The sequence below is a fragment of the Henckelia pumila genome, chromosome 4 (genome assembly GCF_033568475.1).
Source record: "Henckelia pumila isolate YLH828 chromosome 4, ASM3356847v2, whole genome shotgun sequence".
NCBI lineage: Eukaryota > Viridiplantae > Streptophyta > Magnoliopsida > Lamiales > Gesneriaceae > Henckelia > Henckelia pumila.
Genome location: NC_133123.1, coordinates 7,146,268 through 7,168,380, shown reverse-complemented (window position 1 = coordinate 7,168,380; position 22,113 = coordinate 7,146,268). Strand labels below are relative to the sequence as shown.

At 35.5% G+C, this 22,113-nt stretch overlaps 4 protein-coding genes across 6 annotated transcripts; 2 read left to right on the top strand and 2 right to left on the bottom strand.

Moving 5' to 3' along the window:
* The first annotated feature begins 2,741 nt into the window (after positions 1–2,741).
* On the top strand, positions 2,742–7,299 carry LOC140894536 (probable 1-deoxy-D-xylulose-5-phosphate synthase, chloroplastic). Its single transcript, XM_073303062.1, has 10 exons — positions 2,742–3,224; positions 3,707–3,835; positions 3,919–4,083; positions 4,179–4,329; positions 4,665–4,936; positions 5,035–5,308; positions 5,440–5,747; positions 5,846–6,127; positions 6,219–6,503; positions 6,876–7,299. Exons 1-10 carry the CDS (start codon positions 3,084–3,086, stop codon positions 7,023–7,025), a joined length of 2,157 nt encoding a protein of 718 aa, XP_073159163.1. The 5' UTR covers positions 2,742–3,083; the 3' UTR covers positions 7,026–7,299.
* A 687-nt stretch (positions 7,300–7,986) lies between these two features.
* LOC140865232 (U1 small nuclear ribonucleoprotein C-like) lies at positions 7,987–10,626 on the top strand. The gene is made up of 5 exons (XM_073269798.1): positions 7,987–8,122; positions 8,225–8,267; positions 9,556–9,597; positions 9,686–9,953; positions 10,061–10,626. The coding sequence occupies exons 1-5, from the start codon at positions 8,115–8,117 to the stop codon at positions 10,342–10,344; spliced, it is 645 nt and encodes a 214-aa protein (XP_073125899.1). The 5' UTR covers positions 7,987–8,114; the 3' UTR covers positions 10,345–10,626.
* Positions 10,627–12,110: 1,484 nt separating this feature from the next.
* Positions 12,111–17,344, bottom strand: LOC140863326 (bifunctional 3-dehydroquinate dehydratase/shikimate dehydrogenase, chloroplastic). 3 transcript variants are annotated; one of them, XM_073266683.1, is made up of 12 exons: positions 17,135–17,344; positions 16,331–16,561; positions 15,320–15,425; positions 14,891–15,109; positions 14,338–14,684; positions 13,962–14,025; positions 13,753–13,858; positions 13,536–13,673; positions 13,120–13,268; positions 12,769–12,931; positions 12,561–12,608; positions 12,111–12,406 (listed from the first exon to the last, which is right to left on the bottom strand). In XM_073266683.1, the coding sequence occupies exons 2-11, from the start codon at positions 16,528–16,530 to the stop codon at positions 12,568–12,570; spliced, it is 1,533 nt and encodes a 510-aa protein (XP_073122784.1). In that variant the 5' UTR covers positions 16,531–16,561; positions 17,135–17,344; the 3' UTR covers positions 12,111–12,406; positions 12,561–12,567. The 3 variants fall into 3 exon arrangements, with proteins under 3 accessions (XP_073122784.1, XP_073122782.1, XP_073122783.1); XM_073266681.1 differs by having other exon boundaries at positions 12,111–12,608; positions 17,135–17,343; XM_073266682.1 differs by lacking the exon at positions 17,135–17,344 and adding an exon at positions 17,050–17,068 and having other exon boundaries at positions 12,111–12,608.
* Positions 17,345–18,833: 1,489 nt separating this feature from the next.
* LOC140863662 (superoxide dismutase [Cu-Zn]) lies at positions 18,834–21,575 on the bottom strand. Its single transcript, XM_073267252.1, has 8 exons — positions 21,424–21,575; positions 21,025–21,113; positions 20,849–20,950; positions 20,641–20,736; positions 19,826–19,857; positions 19,665–19,740; positions 19,208–19,261; positions 18,834–19,087 (listed from the first exon to the last, which is right to left on the bottom strand). The coding sequence occupies exons 2-8, from the start codon at positions 21,098–21,100 to the stop codon at positions 19,065–19,067; spliced, it is 459 nt and encodes a 152-aa protein (XP_073123353.1). The 5' UTR covers positions 21,101–21,113; positions 21,424–21,575; the 3' UTR covers positions 18,834–19,064.
* Positions 21,576–22,113: the final 538 nt, after the last annotated feature.

Here is a 22,113-nt window from a genome sequence, read left to right as displayed (position 1 = left end):
ATCTTTTTTGGCACAAAAATAGGCACGTATTTTATTGATTTTTTAAAGGCATTTTATTGAAAATTTTTATTAAACTTGAAACGTATAATAAGACGGAGAAAATAACAGATAAGAAAGGGATGGCTGCTAATTTCCCGGCCCCATTCTATGTTTGGGCGGTATCGAGTCCATCAGGCAAACACGTTTTCATTGTTTGTTTTATTTCTTTAATTACTATAATAGTGGTCCGAAAATTTTGTGCGCTGGGAATAACAACAATTTTTTTTATTATTTATATTTTTTTTCATTTTAAATCATGTTAACGGTAAATTTGTATTTTTAATCATGTAACTTGCATGTTTTTTTTTTTTGGTCATATTACTTGAGTTTTCATTTGTAGTCATCTAATTTGTGTATTATTTTCGTTTTTTTTAACTTGTATTTTCTTTTATTTTCGGTACAGATACAAAAATCAAAAATAAAAATAACTACAAGTTAAATGACAAAAAATGCAAACAATATACAAATCACAGAACTGAAAATGAAAATTCATCGTAACATGACAAAAATAAAAAACATGCAAGTTACAAGATTGAAAATACAAATATACCATTAATAAAACCAAAAATTGAAAAAAAAAATACTTACAAAAAATATAATTATCCCGACCCAATAATCTGTATTGCTTTTGCATGATGGAAATATGTATGGATTAGGAAAAGTCCAAATGATCACATCCAAATTCTGTAATGGTGCTCGAAAGGGACACCACACCACATTCATAATCATAATCCCAATTATTCTAAAAATAATAATAACCATTATCATAATCCCAATTAATAATGTATTCAGTGCTGTCAACCGTCCATTCCATTGGATTGGCAACTCTTTGACTTTTCCTATTGTGGGCCGATGTTCTTAATAAAATTGGTTAATTAATAAAATTGGTTAATGTATGATGTTAGTAGTATCATCATACTACATCCGGGGTGAGTCTATGTTGGCAGTCGGGCACTGTCCGATCTGCCAGCTTCAAGGGCCCAGATCACTCGAAAGATTACATCATGTGATCTCCAGGATGATTCGGGTCTATGCTACCCCATCCGAGCACTACTCGGTTGAGGTAGCATAGACTTCTCCTTACATTCGATAAGAATATTATAACGTGTTATGAATTGTTATGAAACACATTATTGAATTAATCTATTTTAGTGTAGAAGTTTTGTATAAATTTACATCAGAGAAAGACAAAATAGAAAAGATATATTAATTTTTTAAAATAATTTATAAAAGTACTAAGACCAAAATTATGTTATATTTTAAAAATTCAAAAATTTTCTTATAAACAAAAACAAAAAAATAAATAAATTAATTAAAAAGTTGCTAGCACACGCGCGTGTCGTCCAAATGCTAGCAGCACCTTGTATTTATTTATATAGAGGAGAGTGATCTCTCAACAAAAAATAAACATGGTTCATATATTTTAACCATGTTTATGTTTTGGACAATGAACCCACTGCTACCAATGGCTCAGGTTCATTTTTTGAACCACACAAATTAGACCTCTATTGGAGGTGCTCTTATCTATATTATTAATTGAACTTAGGTCATGTATACTAAGGGAGTGTTTGCCATTACTAAAAAAAAGTGATTGTTAGCTTTTGGCTTAAAAAATCATTTTTGTGTGTTTCTTAAACCTAGATTATGTGTTAGCTTATGCTTAACTTAATTGAAATCCAAAAGCTAGTCATGTGGTGATTATGATTCTCCAAAAGTGATTCTAATAAGAATGTCATTGTTAAAATCATTCTAATCACTTATTTATCAAACACTATCAAACTTTGATTTTTAGATTTTCACATTTGTTTTCAAACACTACCAACTTTTGATTTTTCTTAACTTTTTTTATAATCTATAAATTAATCACTTCTACAAAAACAAAATCTATTGTAAACACTCCCTAAATCAACTTGGTTTGTCAATGCGACACAATATAAATTTATTTTTATAACGGTCTGATTCCTTTTCCATCAATATAACTTGAAACCACTATAGAAATTTGAAATACCGTTATATTAAAAACAAAAATTGCATCACACATCATGATATCGCATGTGTTGATCATTGTATATAATGTTTTAAAAATTTCTTCGATCTACTCATTTACTGAAAAATGTTTTTTTTCGAGAGTGGAAATGAAAGAGATGCACTCTCTATTTTACATGTCATAATATCGCGTGTGTCGATCAATGTAAATAATGTTTTAACACAATTTCGAACTATCCATTTACTTAAATTTTTTTTTTAAAAGTAGAAATAAAAGATATGCACTTTTTATATTACACATCACTATATGGACTCATTCTATGCTGTATCGGGTGAATTTCACCCAATGCAGCATCCACCGTTCCTGAGCTCAGGGCCCACACAATTTTATGTGTGGGGCCCGGCCCCTGTATGTGGGACCCGAGCCATGAACGGCCCAAATCGAATTTTACCCGGTGGAGCCAAGCATCACCCCACGAGATGGCTTGAGTCGATCACTCTGTATAATAATGTTTTAAAAGCCCTTTCGATCTACCCACTCACTGAAAATTGTTTCCTTCGAGAGTGGAAATGAAAGATATGCACTCCCCACATTATCTTTCTATCCATTTACGATTTCTGATGACGTGGCCCAATGGAAATCTGCCTCCTTACTGTCTTCCTCTGACGTTGATTCCATCCCCTATATAAATACTCACAAGTCGCAATGAACGAAGCGTGGCTCCTTCGCTTTATGTGCTCCAGTAACAAAGATAATTAAGACGATTAAATATCAACCAAATCGCTGTTCTGTAATAATTCCTGAATTTACTCTCGCCATCCAAAGCCTGTTCCTTTTCATCGATTCAAGGATTTCTTTGCGAGTTCTAAGTGCAACAGCCCATATCAAACCACCCATATCCCGTAAAGTTGCGTCTTTGTGAAAAATCAGAGTAAAGTTCGTTTCTTGTTTGGTAAAACCAGAGTGAAGGTTGTTTCTTGCTTGGAAATTTGAAACATTATCTGGGATTTCTTGAAATTTTAGTGTGCGGATACGTGTATATAGAAATAGCATTTATATGATGGCACTCTGTACATTTCCCTTCGCTGGTCCTGTGAGCAAGGGGGTGGGCGCAGATGGGCAAAAGCATACTATTTTAGCCTCTCAGTGGTTGGGTGGAACTGATCTGCAGTGCCACCTCGACTTCAAGAATAAGCAGGTCTGTAATTATTTTATTTTTCTGTATTGATTTGTTGATTAAAAAAAGAGAGACAGAGAGAGAGAGATTCTTCTTGAGTTTTGGGAGTTCCATGTGCTTGTTCTTGGATGAGGAAGTTCCCTCTTTTGTCATTTCTATTACAGATTGGCATTTCATTGATTTTGTCCTAGATTCAATGGATTGCTTAGCGTGCAAGAATTTGCGGTTATCTTTTGTTTTTTGCATGTTGTTTGGGGTGTAGAAAAATTAAAAGCAATTGTTTGCATACTTGCATTGATATTCGTGAGCTCTCAGCCAGGCAGGAGGTCTACCATTGGCATCTGCCGATTAAAATAAAAAGTTTTCAAATTTTATTTCGAGATCAAGTGTCAGTTCTACCAATAAATCCAATTAAGTCGGCCCGAAAATCTTAGATCCACCCTCGAGTTTGGAATTTAATCAGTGGATTGAAATGGATGGTTTGTGCTATGTTTGTGTTGAAGGCAAGAAAAAAGTCTACCGTGGTCCATGGGTCATTGTCAGAACGAGAAGAGTATCACTCACAGAAGCCCCCAACTCCTCTTTTGGATACTATAAATTATCCCATCCATATGAAGAATCTCTCCATAAAGGTTATTACAAGTGTTTGAAAGTCAAGCTATTATATTTTCCGTCAACCTTGGAGAGCATTTATTGAATACTATTTTCGGTGCAGGAATTGAATCAACTCGCAGATGAACTGCGATCCGATGTTATTTTCAATGTCTCAAAGACCGGGGGTCATCTAGGCTCAAGCCTTGGCGTAATTGAGCTCACTGTGGCACTGCATTATGTTTTCAATGCTCCTCAAGATAGATTGCTTTGGGATGTTGGCCATCAGGTGATTTTTCATTTCGATTATATCTTATGGTTGTATAAATTGAAATTACTGTAATCGTTGTCCTTGTTTTGACGGTGTAATTCTATACGCCGCAGTCTTATCCCCATAAAATTTTGACTGGAAGAAGGGATAAAATGTCAACTTTGAGGCAGACGAATGGCCTTTCTGGCTTTACTAAACGGTCTGAGAGTGAATATGATTGCTTTGGTGCTGGTCACAGCTCTACGACTATCTCAGCTGGATTAGGTATGATCCGACACAGAGATGAAAAATATAGACATGCTTCATAAATTAGAAATAATTATGTGATTTTACCCTTTTTTTTCCTCACTAAGAGTATGGAAGCTCTCGTGTTACATTGATATCCGATCAATTTAGCTTGATAAATGTTGAAATGACGATCGACATTTTGTAACCATAGAGCAAATGCTTTAAGTTATTGATGGAAAGGCGCGTCATTACTTAATTGCTGATGTTATACATCAACTTGTATGTATCATACATCTAATAACAATATATACACAAATTGGGAATTTAAATCTTTTTCAAGGTATTTTTATCCGCATTTCTTGACTGAGCAGGAATGGCAGTAGGAAGAGATCTTAAAGGAAGAAAGAATAATGTTGTGGCTGTGATCGGGGATGGTGCTATGACTGCAGGGCAGGCATATGAAGCAATGAACAACGCTGGCTACCTAGATTCTGATATGATTGTTATTCTTAATGATAACAAACAAGTTTCTTTACCAACTGCCAACTTAGATGGGCCGATTCCTCCTGTTGGTGCTTTGAGTGGTGCTCTGAGCAGGTTGCAGTCCAACCGGCCTCTCAGAGAACTTAGAGAAGTTGCCAAGGTTCTTATTATTCTTGGACTTATTAACTGCTAAAAGTATCCTTTTGTCCATGGCATTTATTTTGAATCATCGATTCATTGTGTCTGAAATTGTCACAGGGAGTTACTAAGCAGATTGGAGGGCCCATGCATGAACTTGCATCAAAAGTGGATGAATATGCTCGTGGTCTGATCAGTGGTTCTGGGTCAACGCTGTTTGAAGAGCTTGGACTTTATTATATTGGTCCAGTTGATGGTCACAATATTGATGACATGGTGGCGATTCTTAAAGAAGTTAAGAGTACTAAAACAACTGGTCCTGTTTTGATCCATGTGGTGACTGAGAAAGGCAGGGGATATCCATATGCGGAAAAAGCTGCAGACAAGTACCATGGTAAGTTATTAGCTTAAAATTTACAAAAAGTTCCAAAAAAACTCAAGTTGTTCCTCTTAAGCTTTTGATGCACCATATTCGCGCATGAACACAATATCTAGATCATCATTTAATGGTCGTACTATTTACAGGTGTGAACAAGTTCGATCCAGCAACAGGCAAGCAACAAAAATCCAGTTCCCTAACTCAGTCATACACGACCTACTTTGCCGAAGCTTTGATTGCCGAAGCTGAAGTAGACAAGGATATAGTTGCAATCCACGCTGCAATGGGAGGTGGTACGGGTTTGAACCTTTTCTTGCGCAGATTCCCCACAAGATGTTTCGATGTGGGAATAGCAGAACAGCATGCCGTTACTTTTGCTGCAGGTTTGGCATGTGAAGGCATCAAACCTTTTTGCGCAATCTATTCTTCATTCTTGCAAAGGGGTTATGACCAGGCAAGAAAATGGCAACACCCAATATTCTGTTTTCTCATCCATTGATGTTTATTACATTTTTGAAAGGGGAATTTCTTAGGATTTGGTTCCATATCCAGGTAGTGCATGATGTGGATTTGCAGAAGCTTCCCGTAAGGTTTGCAATGGACAGAGCTGGCTTGGTTGGATCAGATGGTCCCACACACTGTGGAGCATTTGACGTCGCTTTTATGGCATGTCTTCCGAACATGGTAGTCATGGCTCCATCTGACGAGGCTGAACTATTTCACATGGTGGCAACTGCGGCTGCCATAGACGACAGACCTAGCTGTTTCCGATATCCAAGAGGTAACGGGGTAGGTGTCGAGTTGCCACCTGCAAACAAAGGGATCCCCCTTGAGGTACTGAGCTCTTTTTCTTCTACTCTAATTTATGTTGAAGTAGAATATAGTTGGCCGTGATGAAATCGTACTTGCCTCAATTTTTCTCAAGGTTGGAAGAGGCAGGATCTTGATTGAAGGGGAGAGAGTGGCTCTGCTTGGTTATGGATCAGCAGTTCAGAGCTGTTTGTCCGCAGCTGCCTTGCTAGAATCCCGTGGTTTGCGGTTGACAGTTGCAGATGCTCGGTTCTGCAAGCCATTGGACCATGCTCTGATTCGCAGTTTGGCGAAATCGCATGATGTCTTAATCACTGTGGAAGAAGGGTCGATTGGTGGATTTGGATCTCATGTAGCTCAATTTATGGCCCTCGACGGGCTTCTCGATGGCAAGTTGAAGGTAACAATATAAACTGTACAACTAGTTTTGAATCTCTTTCAAGAAACATACTGGATTAACATAACCAGATCGGACATGATCTCAATTTTTTGGATCATGCTCAATGAATTTCAGGGTGAAACTTAGCCTTTCTTAAAAAATTACGAAAAAAAGCCACAACTTTAGTGTCTGACTGTGTCTTTCTAATTCTGCCCCTTGGTTTTGGTTCCACCAGATTTAAATTTCGGCATGCATGCATTCGCATTCATTACATGTTTTACTTGCAAACATCCTGCACAGACCATCTGAAACTGTCAAATTGATAGTTCAGTCGAATATAATGAAACGTGATGGATAATTAATCCATCGTCTGTGTAATTTGTTATCCTGCAGTGGAGGCCTCTGGTTCTTCCAGATCGTTACATCGACCATGGATCCCCAGCCGACCAGCTAATGGAGGCCGGTTTGACGCCGTACCACATAGCTGCAACAGTCTTTAACATACTTGGGAAAGCTAGGGAGGCTTTGGAGATCATGTCCTAGGAAGATATATATGCAATTGTAGAAAGTTAAAATACTTCATAATCTTGTTCATAAATGTCTTATTTAGCGTTAGATTGAGAATGTTTGATTTGTACAAGTAACCAGATTGAACTACACTTTGTTGTGAAACGACTGAGATTTCTTGCTGCGGCAGAAGCATTTAAGACACTGGACTTCCTGTTCCTTTGTCTGGTCCAATATATATGAGTATAAGCTTATTTATGTTTATTCAGAAATTTATTGGAACAGTAAATTTAATCTAAAGATTTTTGCAGATGATTTGAAGTAATGGCATCGTCTGATTCGTGGAATGAGAATGGGATGATGAAAAAAAATACTAGTGTATAATACAAATAAGAAAATAGTAAGATATAAGAAGTTTATATAGTGTAATCACAAAATGAGAATTTTTTACACATTTTGTCCATGAATGAAATATGTAATGATATAAATATTAGAAAATAATCGTATAATAACAACTTTTTATTACTACAAAATTTTAAAATTTTATTAAGAAAAAGCTGATAAGTGTTTCATAGAAGCTCTGTCGTACTCTGCCGAACTAATATTGAAGATGAAACTCCCACTATTTTAAAATCTAAAAAGTTATAAAAGAAATGTATTTATTTTCTGTCACGCAATGACAGAAAATAGAAATCAACATAAGTTTAATGGCATTTTCTTGATGTATTTGTTGTTTTGTGTTTCTCATGATAATTATTATTTATTCGTCACATGCAACACATTAAAAAAATGTTTGCAACCTTTAAACATAAGTGATTATAATTTTTAAAATTTTTTTTTAGAGGTCAACACCTGCTAATTATGTAAATCCATTGGCAAATATATTTCACATTATTGGGTTGGGCTGATTAAAGAGGGCAATTACAAGGCCCGTTTAGTATATTGGGCTTCTGACACGTTAGAATTTCGGTTGGCACTTACATTTATACATTCTTCTGTTCTAACAATAAACCCTTGTTTGAACTTTGAATCCTGAACCGCAAGCACTATTGCATTGCACTATAGTCAATCCGAACCCTAAGTGTTAGATTGTTCAAATTTTTGAAAATTACATATCTTTTGCTAATGCCACGGTAAGTCTATCTTCGCTCATTTGTTCCGTAAATCCGTTTTTGTTTGGTTTTGCCTGCGAATTTTTTTGTTTCAAACTGATGGGAAATGGCGTGTGGTTGTAGGTACTATTGCGATTACTGCGACACTTATTTGACGCATGATTCTGTGAGATTTCACTTTCTGTACTTTAACTTTCGATTTTATTTTGATTTAGTTGAGATTTAACCAATCAAGCAACAATTATGAGTCTCTTTGATTTTAGTAAAAGAGGGAATTATTATTCTGATGGCACATTAATTTTTCATTTTGTCTGTTTAAATGTGGAGGTAGGTGTTGCTACACTTGTCTGGATTTTTTTGATAAAGAAAGTTTATGTTTTGTTAAATAGATTAAATTTTAATAAGAGGCTTTGCCGTGCTGGAATGTGATTCCGCGAAATTCAATGCCTTCAGTTGATGAGTTCAGAAATATGGTTGGCAAAATGATTTAGCGGGATTTTTTTAGTTTATCTAGATTAATAATTGGGTGCTTGACGAAACAACTCTGGAAAGTTTTATAGTTGTTGCTGTGAGAGTATATGGATGGGTCTGAGCTTGAACTAGTTTAGAGTGGGATCTTTTAGATGTTTAGTTACCTTGCGAATCCCACTTTCTTGGCAGGGTAATAGATATGGCCTTCAAGATTTTATGTACATGAATAAAAAAAAAAACTTTAATCCTAGGATTCATTGAAGCATTGGATATATCAGAATGAAAATCCATTTATCATTCCTGATGTGATACAGATCTCTATACCCAACTTGTAACACATCAGTGTCATGGTGTGAATCGCCTAATTTGGTCTTAATTTAAATGAATGAGTGACCCGGTGCTCAAATAGGTGAGAGCTTGCCATCGTAGACTGCAAAATAAACTTATAATGATGATAATTGTCCGTCCTCAAGCGATCAATAATAGGAAAACTCGGTTAAGTTTATTTATTGAGGTAAAGTTCCTATTTATTATGTGTTAGTTTTTATTGTGACACAGATACTCCATCACTCTCACTTCAGGTTGTAAAGCAGAATGACATAACTAATATCTCAATATATCTGTGTCAAATGCTGACAACAGTGACTTGCATCTTTCATGGCTATAGTACACCATTGAGGCATTAGTGTTTCCCTGCTGGTCATTGTTATGCTAAAATCTTTTCTCAAATGCTCTATGTTGCATGATCCTTCAGAATGGATCACAGTATCTGTTTGAATATTGATATATTTCATGTCAACTTGCATGTACTAAGAAATAAGACAATCTTTTTTTTGAAATAACTAAGAAATAAGACTTTGGATTTACTTGTCTACAGTTGATTAATGGAATCAATATTTCATTTTGTGTCATTCTCATGCACAATCTTTTCGCATTTATATCGCCAAGAGGATATATTTCTGACATTTTTTAAACTCTCCCAGCCTTCTGTCAGAAAGCAGCACAATGCTGGTTACAAACACAAGGTGAAGATAAAAAATTTGTAGTAGACTATTGATTCAGAAATCTATTATATTTAATTAACAAGGGATGTCGAATGCTCATTGCATGCAGGCAAATATAAGGTCTTACTACCAAAAATTTGAGGAGCAGCAAACACAGATCCTGATCGATCAAAAGATCAAGGAGCATCTTGGGCAGGCGGCAGTTTACCAACAGATTGGTGCAGCTTATAATCAACATCTTGCTGCTTTCCCAGGGGGACGGCCGCGCGTACCTATCATGCCCCCACCGATGTTGCCTATTCCAGGCGGGGTTGCCCCACAATCTACTTTCGGTGTCAGGCCTCTGGTTCTTCCAACACCTTTTCCGGTTGCTTCTGGTATGCAGGCAGCAGGCCATACCTGTTCACATATTTTTTGTATTAAAACATGACAGGAGGAACTCTGATTCTAATCATATTCAACAACCTGGTAATGAATGCTTTAGGTTATGCAGCTACACAAATGGCAGCACCAGTAAATATGCAACCTCCATCAGTTTCACCCTTTCCCCTACCTCCCAACGGGGTACCAATACTTCCGACTATGGTTGCGCCTTCACCAATTTCAGGAGCAGGGCCTCCCCCGGGCTCAAATGGTGTGCAATCTGCTACTACACAATCGGCATATGAGGTTAATCCCTCCAGAACTGCAGCTAGTCTTGCTACACCTGCTGCCGGAGTATATTCTTATTCACAAGACTACCAAGGCAAGCAGTCATTGATAGAATGACAGATTCTAATTGGTGTGCATATGCCCACCTGTAATCTTGCATAACAAAAATACATCTCTTTCGTCGGTTAACTTCGTCTGCAAAATGTATACATCATTAGGATTGCTCCGGCGAAGAATCTGTTTGACTTAATTTATGGTTTCATTTCGAAAAGTGGGAGTTGAAAGACTTATAGGCAAAAGAATATGTTTATCAAGAGGTTTGAGGGAGTTTGATATCTCGTCGGGGCTTCGAAAGAAACATTTGTGAAATGACTTAATATTATAATAAATTTTAAATTTATCACTGAAAAATATATACTGTTTTATAGAAAGCAAATTAAAGATGATAATTGCCTTGCATTTCTCATCCCCGATGTCACATACTGCACAATTCACATGGATAATGTGTCTCAATGGGTCGAAGTCGAAGCTTGATTATATGCTGTTGGGATAGATTGATCTTTAAAATCTTAGCTTGATAGTTTTAGCCCAGCCGAGTTCACGTAAAATTTTCTCAAATTGAGAACCGATTTGAAGCTAATTATTTCAAATTCATTATGATAAATCTTTTGGCTTGTTTAATTCACTAGCGATAGACGCGTGCGTTGCATGTCTGAACATATATGAAGAACGTAAATGCGAAAATAAATAAAATTAATCATTATAATAAAAGATTTATGAATCAAATTTGAACGTTCACATCATACTACGAATGACAAACAACATAAATATTCAAAAAATTTTCTTTTTTATCCTAACCACTTTACACCTGAAAGAATAAAAAGACAAAGTCGTTAATTCACAATAGTAACACTTTGTGCTTTTATTTACTCTTTTAGATAGGTGATAGATAATATATTTGACAATGTATTTCAAATTTCTACTAGTCAAATCAATTTGAACATGAACTCATTTCCAAATCCTTCGTGTTTGCATTGAATTTGGATTTGAGGGACATTTTGAGGGAGGATTTCGAATGAGTTCGTGTTGGTCTTTGGTTGAATTTGAAATCGACTCCATAAATAACCAGTTTAGATTTGAAATCCATTTTCAAGTGGATTTTGTCAGAAAAACAAATAAATATATAATATTTTTAAAATCAAACCTCGTTTACTAATTAGTTTTGGTAAGATGGTGAAACTTTTTTATAGTTATCAAAACATATTCTAATCATCCAATTATATATACCATATTTTTCTTTATATTATATATATCTTTTCTCCAACAATTTCAATTTCAAAATTTAACAACTTTCATTTTCAAAATTTAAAACTACTTCATTCTCTGATTTTTTTTAATCAAATACACGCATCGTGCCCGTTACTTTGGTATTATGGATTTCAAATTCATCACATTAAATGTAACATCAATCCAATTTAGATAAGGTTACATTTAGATGGATGAATTTGAAGCTAATAATTTCAAATCTATTATTTGTTTAAACAAAATATGTAAAATAGATTTCACATCTCAATTAGTCATTCAAATTCAATCTTCTCCTTGGATACTTTCTTAAATCTTTGATCTTTCGACCAAACGAACATGAGGGGTCATTTAGAAATACGAATGCTCGAACAATGAATAGCATGAAACTTGCCAAACATTTCGATGAACATTGCATACCCGAATCATATTTTACTGAAGAACATGATTTTTCATTTAGTCCCCGACTGCGTAAATTATATGCTTCTTGATTTCTCCAGAAAAGATGATTCTAATCAGATGGAAGGATCTTTACCTGAAAAATGATGTAAGAAAATTTTCTTTTTGAAATGGGGAAAAATAAGAAAGAAAGAAAACGACAATCTGGGAGGATTTGGAATCCATTAGGATGATTAATACAAGATCCAAGAAACTTGAGCAATACAAAACCACTTGGGGAATAAAAAAGAAAAGGATAAAAAAAAAAAAAAGATTTCTCACAGTACAGTCGCTAATGTCGAGTGCAATCCTTGGGATGTAACAATTATGTAACAGAGAGAAGCCACTTGCTGAATTCGAGTCGACAAATCAAGTTCCAACCAGATGGCGAGCGGCCTTTCATGCTGAGGACTGTTGAACACCGATCAGAGACAAAATGCTGCTCATTTGCACGAAATAAACTAATACTCTGTTATGCCAGAATCATCAAGATAACCGAAACAGGTCCAGAATCATCAAGATAACCGAAACAGGTGTCGTGGTCGTGTAAAATGAAAACCGAGGAATGGCATGAAGAGGAAAGCTGTAATGACCTTGCCATCAATATTTTTTCGCGATTTCTTTAAATAGTTCCTTTGGAGCTGCAATCAGATAGTAGTATGTCAACAACGATGTGTTTTCTTTTATACATTTCAAATATTCTGCCATAGAACTTGGACTTTTAGTCATGAACTTGGACTTTTATGTGGTCAGAATTTCAGGAGGCATCAACTGTCATAAAAGATGTATAATGTTTCTAACCTGGTAATCCGGTAAACCTCTCATATTGATTATAGGCCTGTCCAACAAACATATCTACTCCACTTACGATTTTGGCTCCCATTTCCTCAGCTTCTCGCAAAAGCCTAGTGATTTTGGGGGTGTATACAGCGTCGAAAACAAGCTCGTAATATCTCAAAACTTCCTGAACAAACAGACAAAAGGCTAATAATCTGGCATTACTGAAGCAAATGAGTGATTACAACAATCTTCAAATCTGGATAACATGAAATTTTCCAAGCATGCGCAATAAGTTGCTTATATTCAAAAAAATTTATCGGCTCCACCTTTGCAGACAAGATTGGTGAAATAAGAAAGACACAGTTCACCAACCTTGGTAACAGGCGTCTCATCGACCTTAGGGTGCATTCCTATAGAAGTTGTGTTTGCAAGTATCATTCCACTCTCGGGATGGAAACTATCCAGTTCTGCAAAAGACAGAGCCTGCCCTCCAACAAGCTCAGCCAACTCTCTAGCTCGATCTTGCAAAATTTTAACGGGTAGAACGCTTTTATAAAAATAAAAATATAAACATGCTCAAACTTCACATCCCAGTAGTAGTCAACAGACTCAAACCCTCTGAGAATGGGCGGTTTTCACTGGTGCTAAACTCAGTGAAACACACAAAGTCCATTAATTGAAGTAGACTCAGAAGGAACTAAAAGGTTCTTTGTCAATCCATGTGATCCAACTGTAGTGTGTATTTCTAAACATAAACTAAAAAGCCTTCATGTAAAAGGGCATCTAACCATAGGTTCGATTAGCAATAACGACCCTTGCTCCCTTCTCTTTTGCACCATAAGCAAGCGCCTTGCCCGCACCACCAGCACCAATGACAATAAACAGTTTGCCCGCCAAGGGCGACTCATTGGCAATATTATGCGAACCTAAGAAATAATACAAACGTATCAAACTGAGCACTTCATGTCATGTTAAAACATCTTAGCCAGCAAATAAGGAAAGAACCTTGAAGTCCATTCTCAATAGCATTAATTGCACCGATATAGTCGGTATTACAACCAAACAGCTTTCCATCAGGTCGCCTGATGATGCAATTAACTGCACCTATCGTCTAGCAAGAATTCATGTGAAAATTTAGATGCAAACAAAATGCAATAGACTCAATGACATGAATCAGCATGATTAAGTAGGTCGGTATAGATTTCCTTAGCTACCTTTGCAACAGGATCAACTTCATCGCAACAGGCAAGTGCCACTTCCTTATGAGGAATAGTACAGCTGTGATATTCCAATTTCATTAAATTATATATTTAGACAACAAATCAACTTTAGGGCCAGATGCATAGTACTAACCGTAACAATTTAAATGAAGACGAGGAACCAAAACATATTAAGAGTTAATGTCTATGGTGGGGTAATAATAATATCAACTCTGTGAGTTGGTTTCATCTGTGAGTTGGTTTGAGAATCGATGACAGAAAAATTCTAATGATGTAGAAAATTTTGGTAATTTCATTTAGATTTAATGGAGACTCTTTCCCATACATTGTTTAATTCATAGAGCTGACAATACAGAAGTTGAATAGTTACCTGAAGCCAGTAAAATCTGTTGAGGAATAGGTTTCAAAGAATTTTGCAACATCGTCCACTAACAAATATACATACACGCCATTAAAGTTTTCTGATTTGAAAGCTCCATTGTAAAGTAATGGTGATTTGCTGTGACCGACAGGCTTCCCAATGATCCCAAATACCTTTGTATCGGGACCAATTGATCTAAAGTTGTATAAACTAACCAAGTCCTCTATTGTTGGCTGCCCAGGAGCAGATACCTTTCCTGGTTCCAGAGTACCAAACGTGAGATATCCACCAAATTTTGGGCAAAGTATCCTTGACATCAATCCCCTTTCTCCCATAACCAGCCCAATGATGGGCACCTGAAGATCACGAAACTTTAGCACATGTTTCTGGCTCATTTTCAAAGCAATAAATAAAGTTGTATCCTATCATTTGATTAGAAAAAAGTTATATTAAGTGATTAAAAAAAAAAGAGGAGAGAATAATAACAACTCGTGAAAACATCTCAAAGCAAAAAATAAAGGTGAACAGAAAGTGCATGATTTTATCTGGCTTTCAAACTTACTTGGGAATGAACAGTTATTTGAAAAACTCGTGCAACATCAGTGATATCTAGTGCTGTAGTTGCAAACTTTACTATGTCAGCTCCGGCAGCTTGTATTCTGGCAACAAGGTTCCCCAGGTCCTCTGCTGAAGGGGTAAAATCGTAGTTGTGCGACGAAATTATGACTTTGCACTTTACAGGTTTATTTCCATTCATAAATTTGTTGAACTCATCGGCAGCCTTCAAAGAAGTTGACAGTATAAGATCTTTGCAGATCTTTTAGAGACTTCAAAACTCACACAGATTATCTTGCGAACAATACTTGCATTTTTCCTTGTTTGGTTAAACAACAAGTGGTACCAGTGTTAAAAAAAATTTCAAGAAAGAAACTTTAGCCATATAACAATAGTGGCATCCTTAAATAATTAAACATTAAATAGGCAAAGGGACCTTGAGCTCAATATCAATGTGGTCAGCTCCCAACTCCATGGCAGTTCGAAGTGCACCAAAACGACTTTTTTCATCACCGTCATACTGCCCACCTTCCCACGTTGGTCTAGTAAAGACTACGAAGTCAGGTTCTTGAGATAATATTTTCTATACCCTACTAACATGCAAAAGAATTGCTTACGGCAATAAATAGACATAAGATGCAATTCTAAAATCAATGACAATGCGCATATGCTCACATCTTTTTTTTTTTTATCAGAAACAATAGTCATGTTATTAATAGGTAAAAAAGATAAAAGTTACATACAAATGTGGACCAGAGGTCCACGAGTTAGTCTAGGGGTCTCACAATCATGTTCTGCAACTTGCTGTCGAAATAACTTGTGAATGTAAAGATATGATTATGAAGTCAAACATTTTACAGCCATCGTGGCATTTTTAGTGGCCAACATAAATGAATCTCATCAAATCAAATTACATCAATGACAAAATAGACTCTGAGACACGTTTGTTTATTCACTTTTTCGTGCATAATCTTTTTTTAAGTGATTTTAAACTGGCAAGTTTGATTTTTTCACTGTTATTTTATCCATCTAATAATCAAAACAATTCACAGATCTTGTGCTCTAAATACACTTACAAACCTGTGGTACAGAAAAGTGAAGGTTCGAAGAGAAAATCTTGCCAAAAAGAATTATCCTATGCCCACATAAGTTTAAAATCTTTTCCTTTGACACAATCTCTCAATGACACTTGTACACAATGAAATTCTTAACCTTCACTCCTTTGTTTTCCTTTCCACTTATATTATTAATGAGCTGAAATTCTTCATCATTTCATCTATACACACACAAATGTGCGTGGGTATCTTATCCATAAAAATTATATATTGACTGGAAAAAATTATTCAGACCTAGAGGGAGAAGTGGCAAGTAGCAGTTAGAGGGTTGAATTAAAATTCAAAAGGAAGAAGAAAGAAGAAAGAGACATGTATGGCAACTGCAGATCAACCTATAAGTAAAGAGAGTAGGCAATGGGCACTCTTTGATTAATCTTTCAATATCGAATTGAGGGTCAAAGCTCTTTAAATGGTCCAATCTAATTTCTACAATATCAGCTCCTTTTAACTTCGCCTTGTGCATCAACTCCACCAGCTGGTCCACTGAGTCAGCCATTAATGGAGCACATATCAAAGTTTCGTTCCTCCTCATTTTCAAACCAGATTCAACTGCCAGAAAAACCCTGAAAACCGACCAAGAAAACTGAAAATCAGAATTTACAAGGATAAAATATATCTTTGAAATCAAGGGGGCAAAATAAAAAATGGGTCTTTTTTTATGTATGAAAAGTGATGGAAATAGATAGCAAAAAAAGTTATGGAAATAGTCGGAAAACTGGGATCTTGCTCGAAGTTTCCAAGTTCTTTTAATTTTGCACAATTCTTGTTTCTTGAGACGTCCAAGCACCAAAACAGGGGAAGAAAAAACCAATCTTTACAGAAAAAAATTCAATCACATATCTATATTGTTGATGGGAGGTAATCTGAATAACTAATCTATATTCTCGAATCTAACTAAAAACATCAATGACAGTCGAAACAAAACAAATTGAAGATTTGAGTAATTTTAAAGCGACTGACTCAAATTAAGTTCGTATGTTTTCTTTAGAAGAGGGGATGTTAACCAGCAGCCAAACGGGACCAAAGCAAATATAGTAACAAAGACACTAACTTGAACAAAACCCAGAAAGCTCAAAAAAGAAGCAGCAGCTAATGCACGTAGAAGTCAATGAAAAACATGGGTGTTGGAAGCTTACAGACAAATTCAATGCGGGCTGCTTATTGCACGGATGGAGGTTTGAATGCGTAGCGTATCAGAGATGGCAGAATGTGAAAATCGTGGAAATGGGGAGAGAGAAGAAAGTTTGCCAACATTTGGAGGAGAAATGGGCAGTTGGGGATTCTTGGTTGGTGAGGATCATTCCACTGCACCACAAGGCCACAGGCCCATCTACTGTCTACCCCTTGCACCTTCCAAAACTCTGAACCCCATAGTAATTGACATGTACCTGCCAAGAATCCGAGGCAAAGGCGAGGCCCAAAGTCGAATAAGTCTTGGGTTCCAGTCTAATAAGTTACTTGTGTTTTTACACATATTAAGAAAATTATATAAAAATAAGTTTTATGAATAAAGTTTTTATTCTATTTTTATATAATGTCTAATGAGTGTTTTAATAAGATAATAGTAAAAAAAATTGGAAAAAATTATATTAAGTATTGAAACTGAACTATATATATGAACGGATGAAAAATCAAATGCAGCATTATATATGGGCGGAATATTAAATTAATGACATTTTTTATTTTTAAAAAATCTCTCACTCTTGCAGTTGGACTTAAAAGTACTTCATGTGCACAAAAACTTTTGTGAGACGGTTTTACATGTTAATTTTGTGACATGGATATCTTATTTGGTTTATCTATGAAAAAATATTATTTTTAAATGTCAAAAGTAAATTTTTTTTTGTAATATGGATAGAGCGGACACATTTATGGATAAAGATCAATGAGATCGTGTCTCATACACCTGCTCATTGTTGTGAGGCATATAAAGTGCATGAAAATGCATTTGAATAAGCGTATTAACATAAAATGGTAATTTTTAAAAAAACTATCATCGTCGTCTCAATAAAATGATGATTAATTTTATATATATATATATATATATATATATATATATATATATAGTTTCTTTCAAGTGTCCACCTATCATGTCCATCAATGATGTGACACTATTCTATTGGATGTGATAAATTGTAGGTCCAATAGAATAGTGTCACATCATTGGTGGGCATGGTAGTGAGCATGATAGGTGGGCACTTGAAAGAAACTCTATATATATATATATATATATATATATATATATATATTTGACGTACGATAAGATATAGACGTTCTTTTTTCTTTTTTTTTAACCATATAGACGTTCTTTAGGGAAGTGTCGATGCTACCCTACCCTGTGGGTATCGTGGCAGATTTTGATTGTCAAAATCAATGGGTCACACGTTACATGTTGCCCACATGATAGTACCATGTGGGTAACATGTACAAAACCCGTTCTTTAGATACATTATAAATTATTATTCTACCTTCAAGTACTTCATGCAAATATTCTGAAATTCTCTAGTGAAAGGTGAAAATAAAATTTTCACGTCAGTACATGAGAAGGGAGACTTCTCTAGTTCTCTTCAATCAATACACCCCATTGACGTTTATTGGAACCAATTTAGTGATTTACCCATCCCAATCTCATCAAGTCATAACGGGTCGGGTTCTGTTTCTCCTTTAGTGTTTATTCTATCCATGAAAAGATTATGTTCTGCACAAGCTTTTCCAATTTATCGCAGCTCCGATTTATAAATTTTAAGTCACGTAGAGCTTGGAACTGCCTGTCTCCTGGTCTTTAATGACCACATCAAACCCCGTGATAGAGCAAACTTCAGAACTACAAGCATAGACTATAGCCACCTTATTTATTCCGAACAAGACATAACCAGGGGTCCAGGATAAATAAAACTTCGATGGACAAAGTACTCGGTTACACCATGAAATATGAAAATATAATGTTAAACTTTAAAATTACATGAGAAACGTGTACTTGACAACACAACATCATGTAAGTAATGAGTACCATATAGGTAGTTAACGGTGGTGAAACCTCTCGCGGGGGAAGGATATGTCAAGAATTCAGCCCTGGAGGCCAATGACACCTGCAAGGTAGTAACATAAACGTATAAACAATAGGAACTCTGAACTCCTATTTCTTGTGTTTTCGGCAGGAATCCAGTGTAATTAACTCACAAAAACGATGCAAGAAGTAAATTTCTTACCACAAGCAACTCTTCCACCAGCATTTCCAGTGCTTTTGCTAAGTTCATGTCCACCTGAAGCAACAATGGAATTCATGTTTCAAGAAATAAATAAATCTAAGAGTATGATGCTATGCATGAACTCATAACAATCACGCATATGCTAGTCAAAGAACTAAAAGATAACAGGGAAAGGATAAGTAGATGAGACTTCTGACGTTTTGCAACGTTCCCTTGAATAATCTGATTTGTGCACTACAGCCGGTTCTAAAACTTTAAAGAAGATGCTGGAAAGGTTTCAAGGGGAATACCCGGCTATTGATTAACATGTTGAATGTGCACTTAAGTATGTTCAAATATTTCTTCTTTAATTGGTCCACCCAAGTGAGAGGTAGGACAAAAATATTTTTCACACTTTCCAAATTATAACATCCAACATTACTGCAGAAAAAAAATTTAAGAAATTTTAGACACATACCCTTGCCAAGATCATCAGGATCAGCATGGACAACTACTGCTCTTCCAATAATGGAATGTGGTCCTGAAAGTGGAATCTGCACAATAACTCACAAGTCATTAAAATAATATTGCTAGAAAAGAGCAATATATCTATGGGAAATGGTAGCAAAGAAGGCCTACCTGTTTGTCAATGATGGTGAAAGAGGCAGTGCCTGAAACATTAGAAGGTGAAAGGAGCATATATGTTAGGTATATATTGATGTGCGACTCTCAAACATCCAGATAAATTGAAATAAGTCGAGAAACATTGCCAAGAAATCTAAAAGGGGAGAGGGGTGGGGAAAATGACTTCACATGTTTATTTCCAAAAGTTTACTGCCACTATATTTTATCCTTCAAAACATGACAGTATCCAGCAACATAAATATGCAGACATCTCTAGAGACGTATATGTTTTGCTGACACTGACAGCGGAGATAGGAAACTATGGTTCTCCTCTACATGATAGTTCCGAGTTCTGACAAACAAAACAACATATTTTAATTCACATGCCTAAGACTGATATAGTATGCAAGTTATATAACAAATACTACCAACGAGAGCAAACAATTTGCATGTGTGTAAATAATCGTGTTACAAGAACTTGCAGTTCAACTCATTAACTAATAATCAAAAAAACTTTCAATGAATGTTTCCAAAAAATAATAAAAAAGACTTTCTACTTAGAGGAGTTCTGTATTTAGATCATCAAATTGTCAGTTAGATTCAACTCTTAGGACTTGTGAGAAAGCAAAAATTCATTATGTTGCTTGTTTGTTGAGTGGCACTTGCGAATATGAATGTCCAAAGAAATTGAGTTCCCAACATCAGCACTTCATATCAATTCTCTTTTAATCGATGTTAAGACTATTTTGGGAATTAAAATATCCGGTGTTTCTAATGTAGTTAGCATGATGAAATCCCACTAAGTATGTAGGACATACAATAAGACTTACCGTCTTCTCCAACGGTGACATTCCCAAGATCACCAACGTGACGAACCTCTGCATCAGGAGCACCATGTTCTTTGCCAGCCGGATTGAAGTGAGGTCCTTCAAATTGAAATAAAAAGTAGGACGATTAAATAAGAATTGATAACAATTCAATCCACAAGTTCTTCACAAATAAAGTAGAGTCAATAGCAAACATTGCCAGATAAATTACCAGTCGACAAACATCCATTCGTGGTGTCACCAAGAGCATGAACATGAAATCCATGAAGTCCAGGCTTAAGCCCAGAAAGATTTCCAGTAACTGTTGTTGGACCTGGGGAATGAAACAAACAAACCATTAAACAAGAGATTTGACTCAGTAAGTTATTTGATGGAAATGAAAACTACCATCTCCTTCTTGTGAAAAGTGGACTGTGCCACTAACACCCTCGCCGCTGCTAAGAACCACGACGGCCTTCACCATGGCTATTTGTGATCTGAAACATCAAATTCATATACCTCAGTCAATAAGCAAAAAAGAACACAAATTTCACACAAAGGACAAACATCAAACAAGCGAAAAAAAATATCGACGCTGGTGGGTCGGTCATAACTGAACTGAATATCGCTTCAAGGAACTATAAACAGCATTTTAAAAAAATGAATAACGCAATCAATTACATATAACCCAGTTGGAGAATCAAACAACCCAAAAAAAAAGAGAGAAAATATCAAATCAATTCATTGACGGATGGAATGAAATCAAACGGATTCGATCCATTTCATCTTTACTATGATTTCGTTTACCTCAGAGCGCCCCTTTCGCAGTGGATCGAGAAGGATTGAGTAAGAGTGAATGGATCAAGATTCCAGTTGAAATCACGCAAAATGAAAGAAAGTGACAATGGGCTGCTGATTTTTACTAGAATTGTTGAGTTATTGACCAATGGGATTTTTTATTAAAATTATTTTTAAAAATAGCAAAAATTTTGAGGACCTGAAAATCTCGGTTGCTCTATTGTGTTTTCTTTATACCAATGATCTTACCGTATTTTTTTTTAATAAAATTTGTTTTTTATTTTTGGTTTGGGAGAAAGAAGGTTCGTTTGGGAGACATGTGAGAGAGACATGAGATGAATTTAGAATTATGGAATTTGTCAAACTGTTATTTTGCCCTTTGTTTTAAAAAAAAAAACTGTGTAGAGAACTCTCAATGAACAGGGTTAAAATGAAAAAGAAAATTGGTGTCATTTTGACATACCAAAAGTAGTTATTAAATTGTGCTCAAGTTTTATATATAACAATAATATAGATAAAAAACAATATTTTTTTTAAAAGAAAAAGAAAAAAAAACAATATATATATATATATATACAGAAGTGATCCCCTGCACCCTAGAGTGCAATAAATTTGTGTATGAGTACCGGGTTTTAGTGGTTTGTTTTTAAATTTTTTTCAACCACTAAAACCCACTAGTGGTCGCTCGCAGATTCTCTG

Excerpts from the sequence above, each read along its gene's own strand:
- LOC140865232 (XM_073269798.1), top strand. Across the intron at positions 9,598-9,685 it reads ATGCTGGTTACAAACACAAG|GCAAATATAAGGTCTTACTA; the intron begins GTGAAGATAAAA and ends CATTGCATGCAG. Across the intron at positions 9,954-10,060 it reads ACCTTTTCCGGTTGCTTCTG|GTTATGCAGCTACACAAATG; the intron begins GTATGCAGGCAG and ends TGAATGCTTTAG.
- LOC140863662 (XM_073267252.1), bottom strand. The coding sequence starts at position 21,100 with ATGGTGAAGGCCGTCGTGGTTCTTAGCAGCGGCGAGGGTGTTAGTGGC. Across the intron at positions 19,858-20,640 it reads TGTCACCGTTGGAGAAGACG|GCACTGCCTCTTTCACCATC; the intron begins GTAAGTCTTATT and ends CTAATGTTTCAG. Across the intron at positions 19,741-19,825 it reads TCACCATCATTGACAAACAG|ATTCCACTTTCAGGACCACA; the intron begins GTAGGCCTTCTT and ends GTTATTGTGCAG.
- LOC140863326 (XM_073266683.1), bottom strand. The coding sequence starts at position 16,530 with ATGAGGAGGAACGAAACTTTGATATGTGCTCCATTAATGGCTGACTCA. Across the intron at positions 13,859-13,961 it reads AAGTTGATCCTGTTGCAAAG|ACGATAGGTGCAGTTAATTG; the intron begins GTAGCTAAGGAA and ends AATTCTTGCTAG. Across the intron at positions 12,932-13,119 it reads ATGAGACGCCTGTTACCAAG|GAAGTTTTGAGATATTACGA; the intron begins GTTGGTGAACTG and ends CTGTTTGTTCAG.
- LOC140894536 (XM_073303062.1), top strand. The coding sequence starts at position 3,084 with ATGATGGCACTCTGTACATTTCCCTTCGCTGGTCCTGTGAGCAAGGGG. Across the intron at positions 3,836-3,918 it reads TGAAGAATCTCTCCATAAAG|GAATTGAATCAACTCGCAGA; the intron begins GTTATTACAAGT and ends TTTTCGGTGCAG. Across the intron at positions 4,937-5,034 it reads AACTTAGAGAAGTTGCCAAG|GGAGTTACTAAGCAGATTGG; the intron begins GTTCTTATTATT and ends AAATTGTCACAG.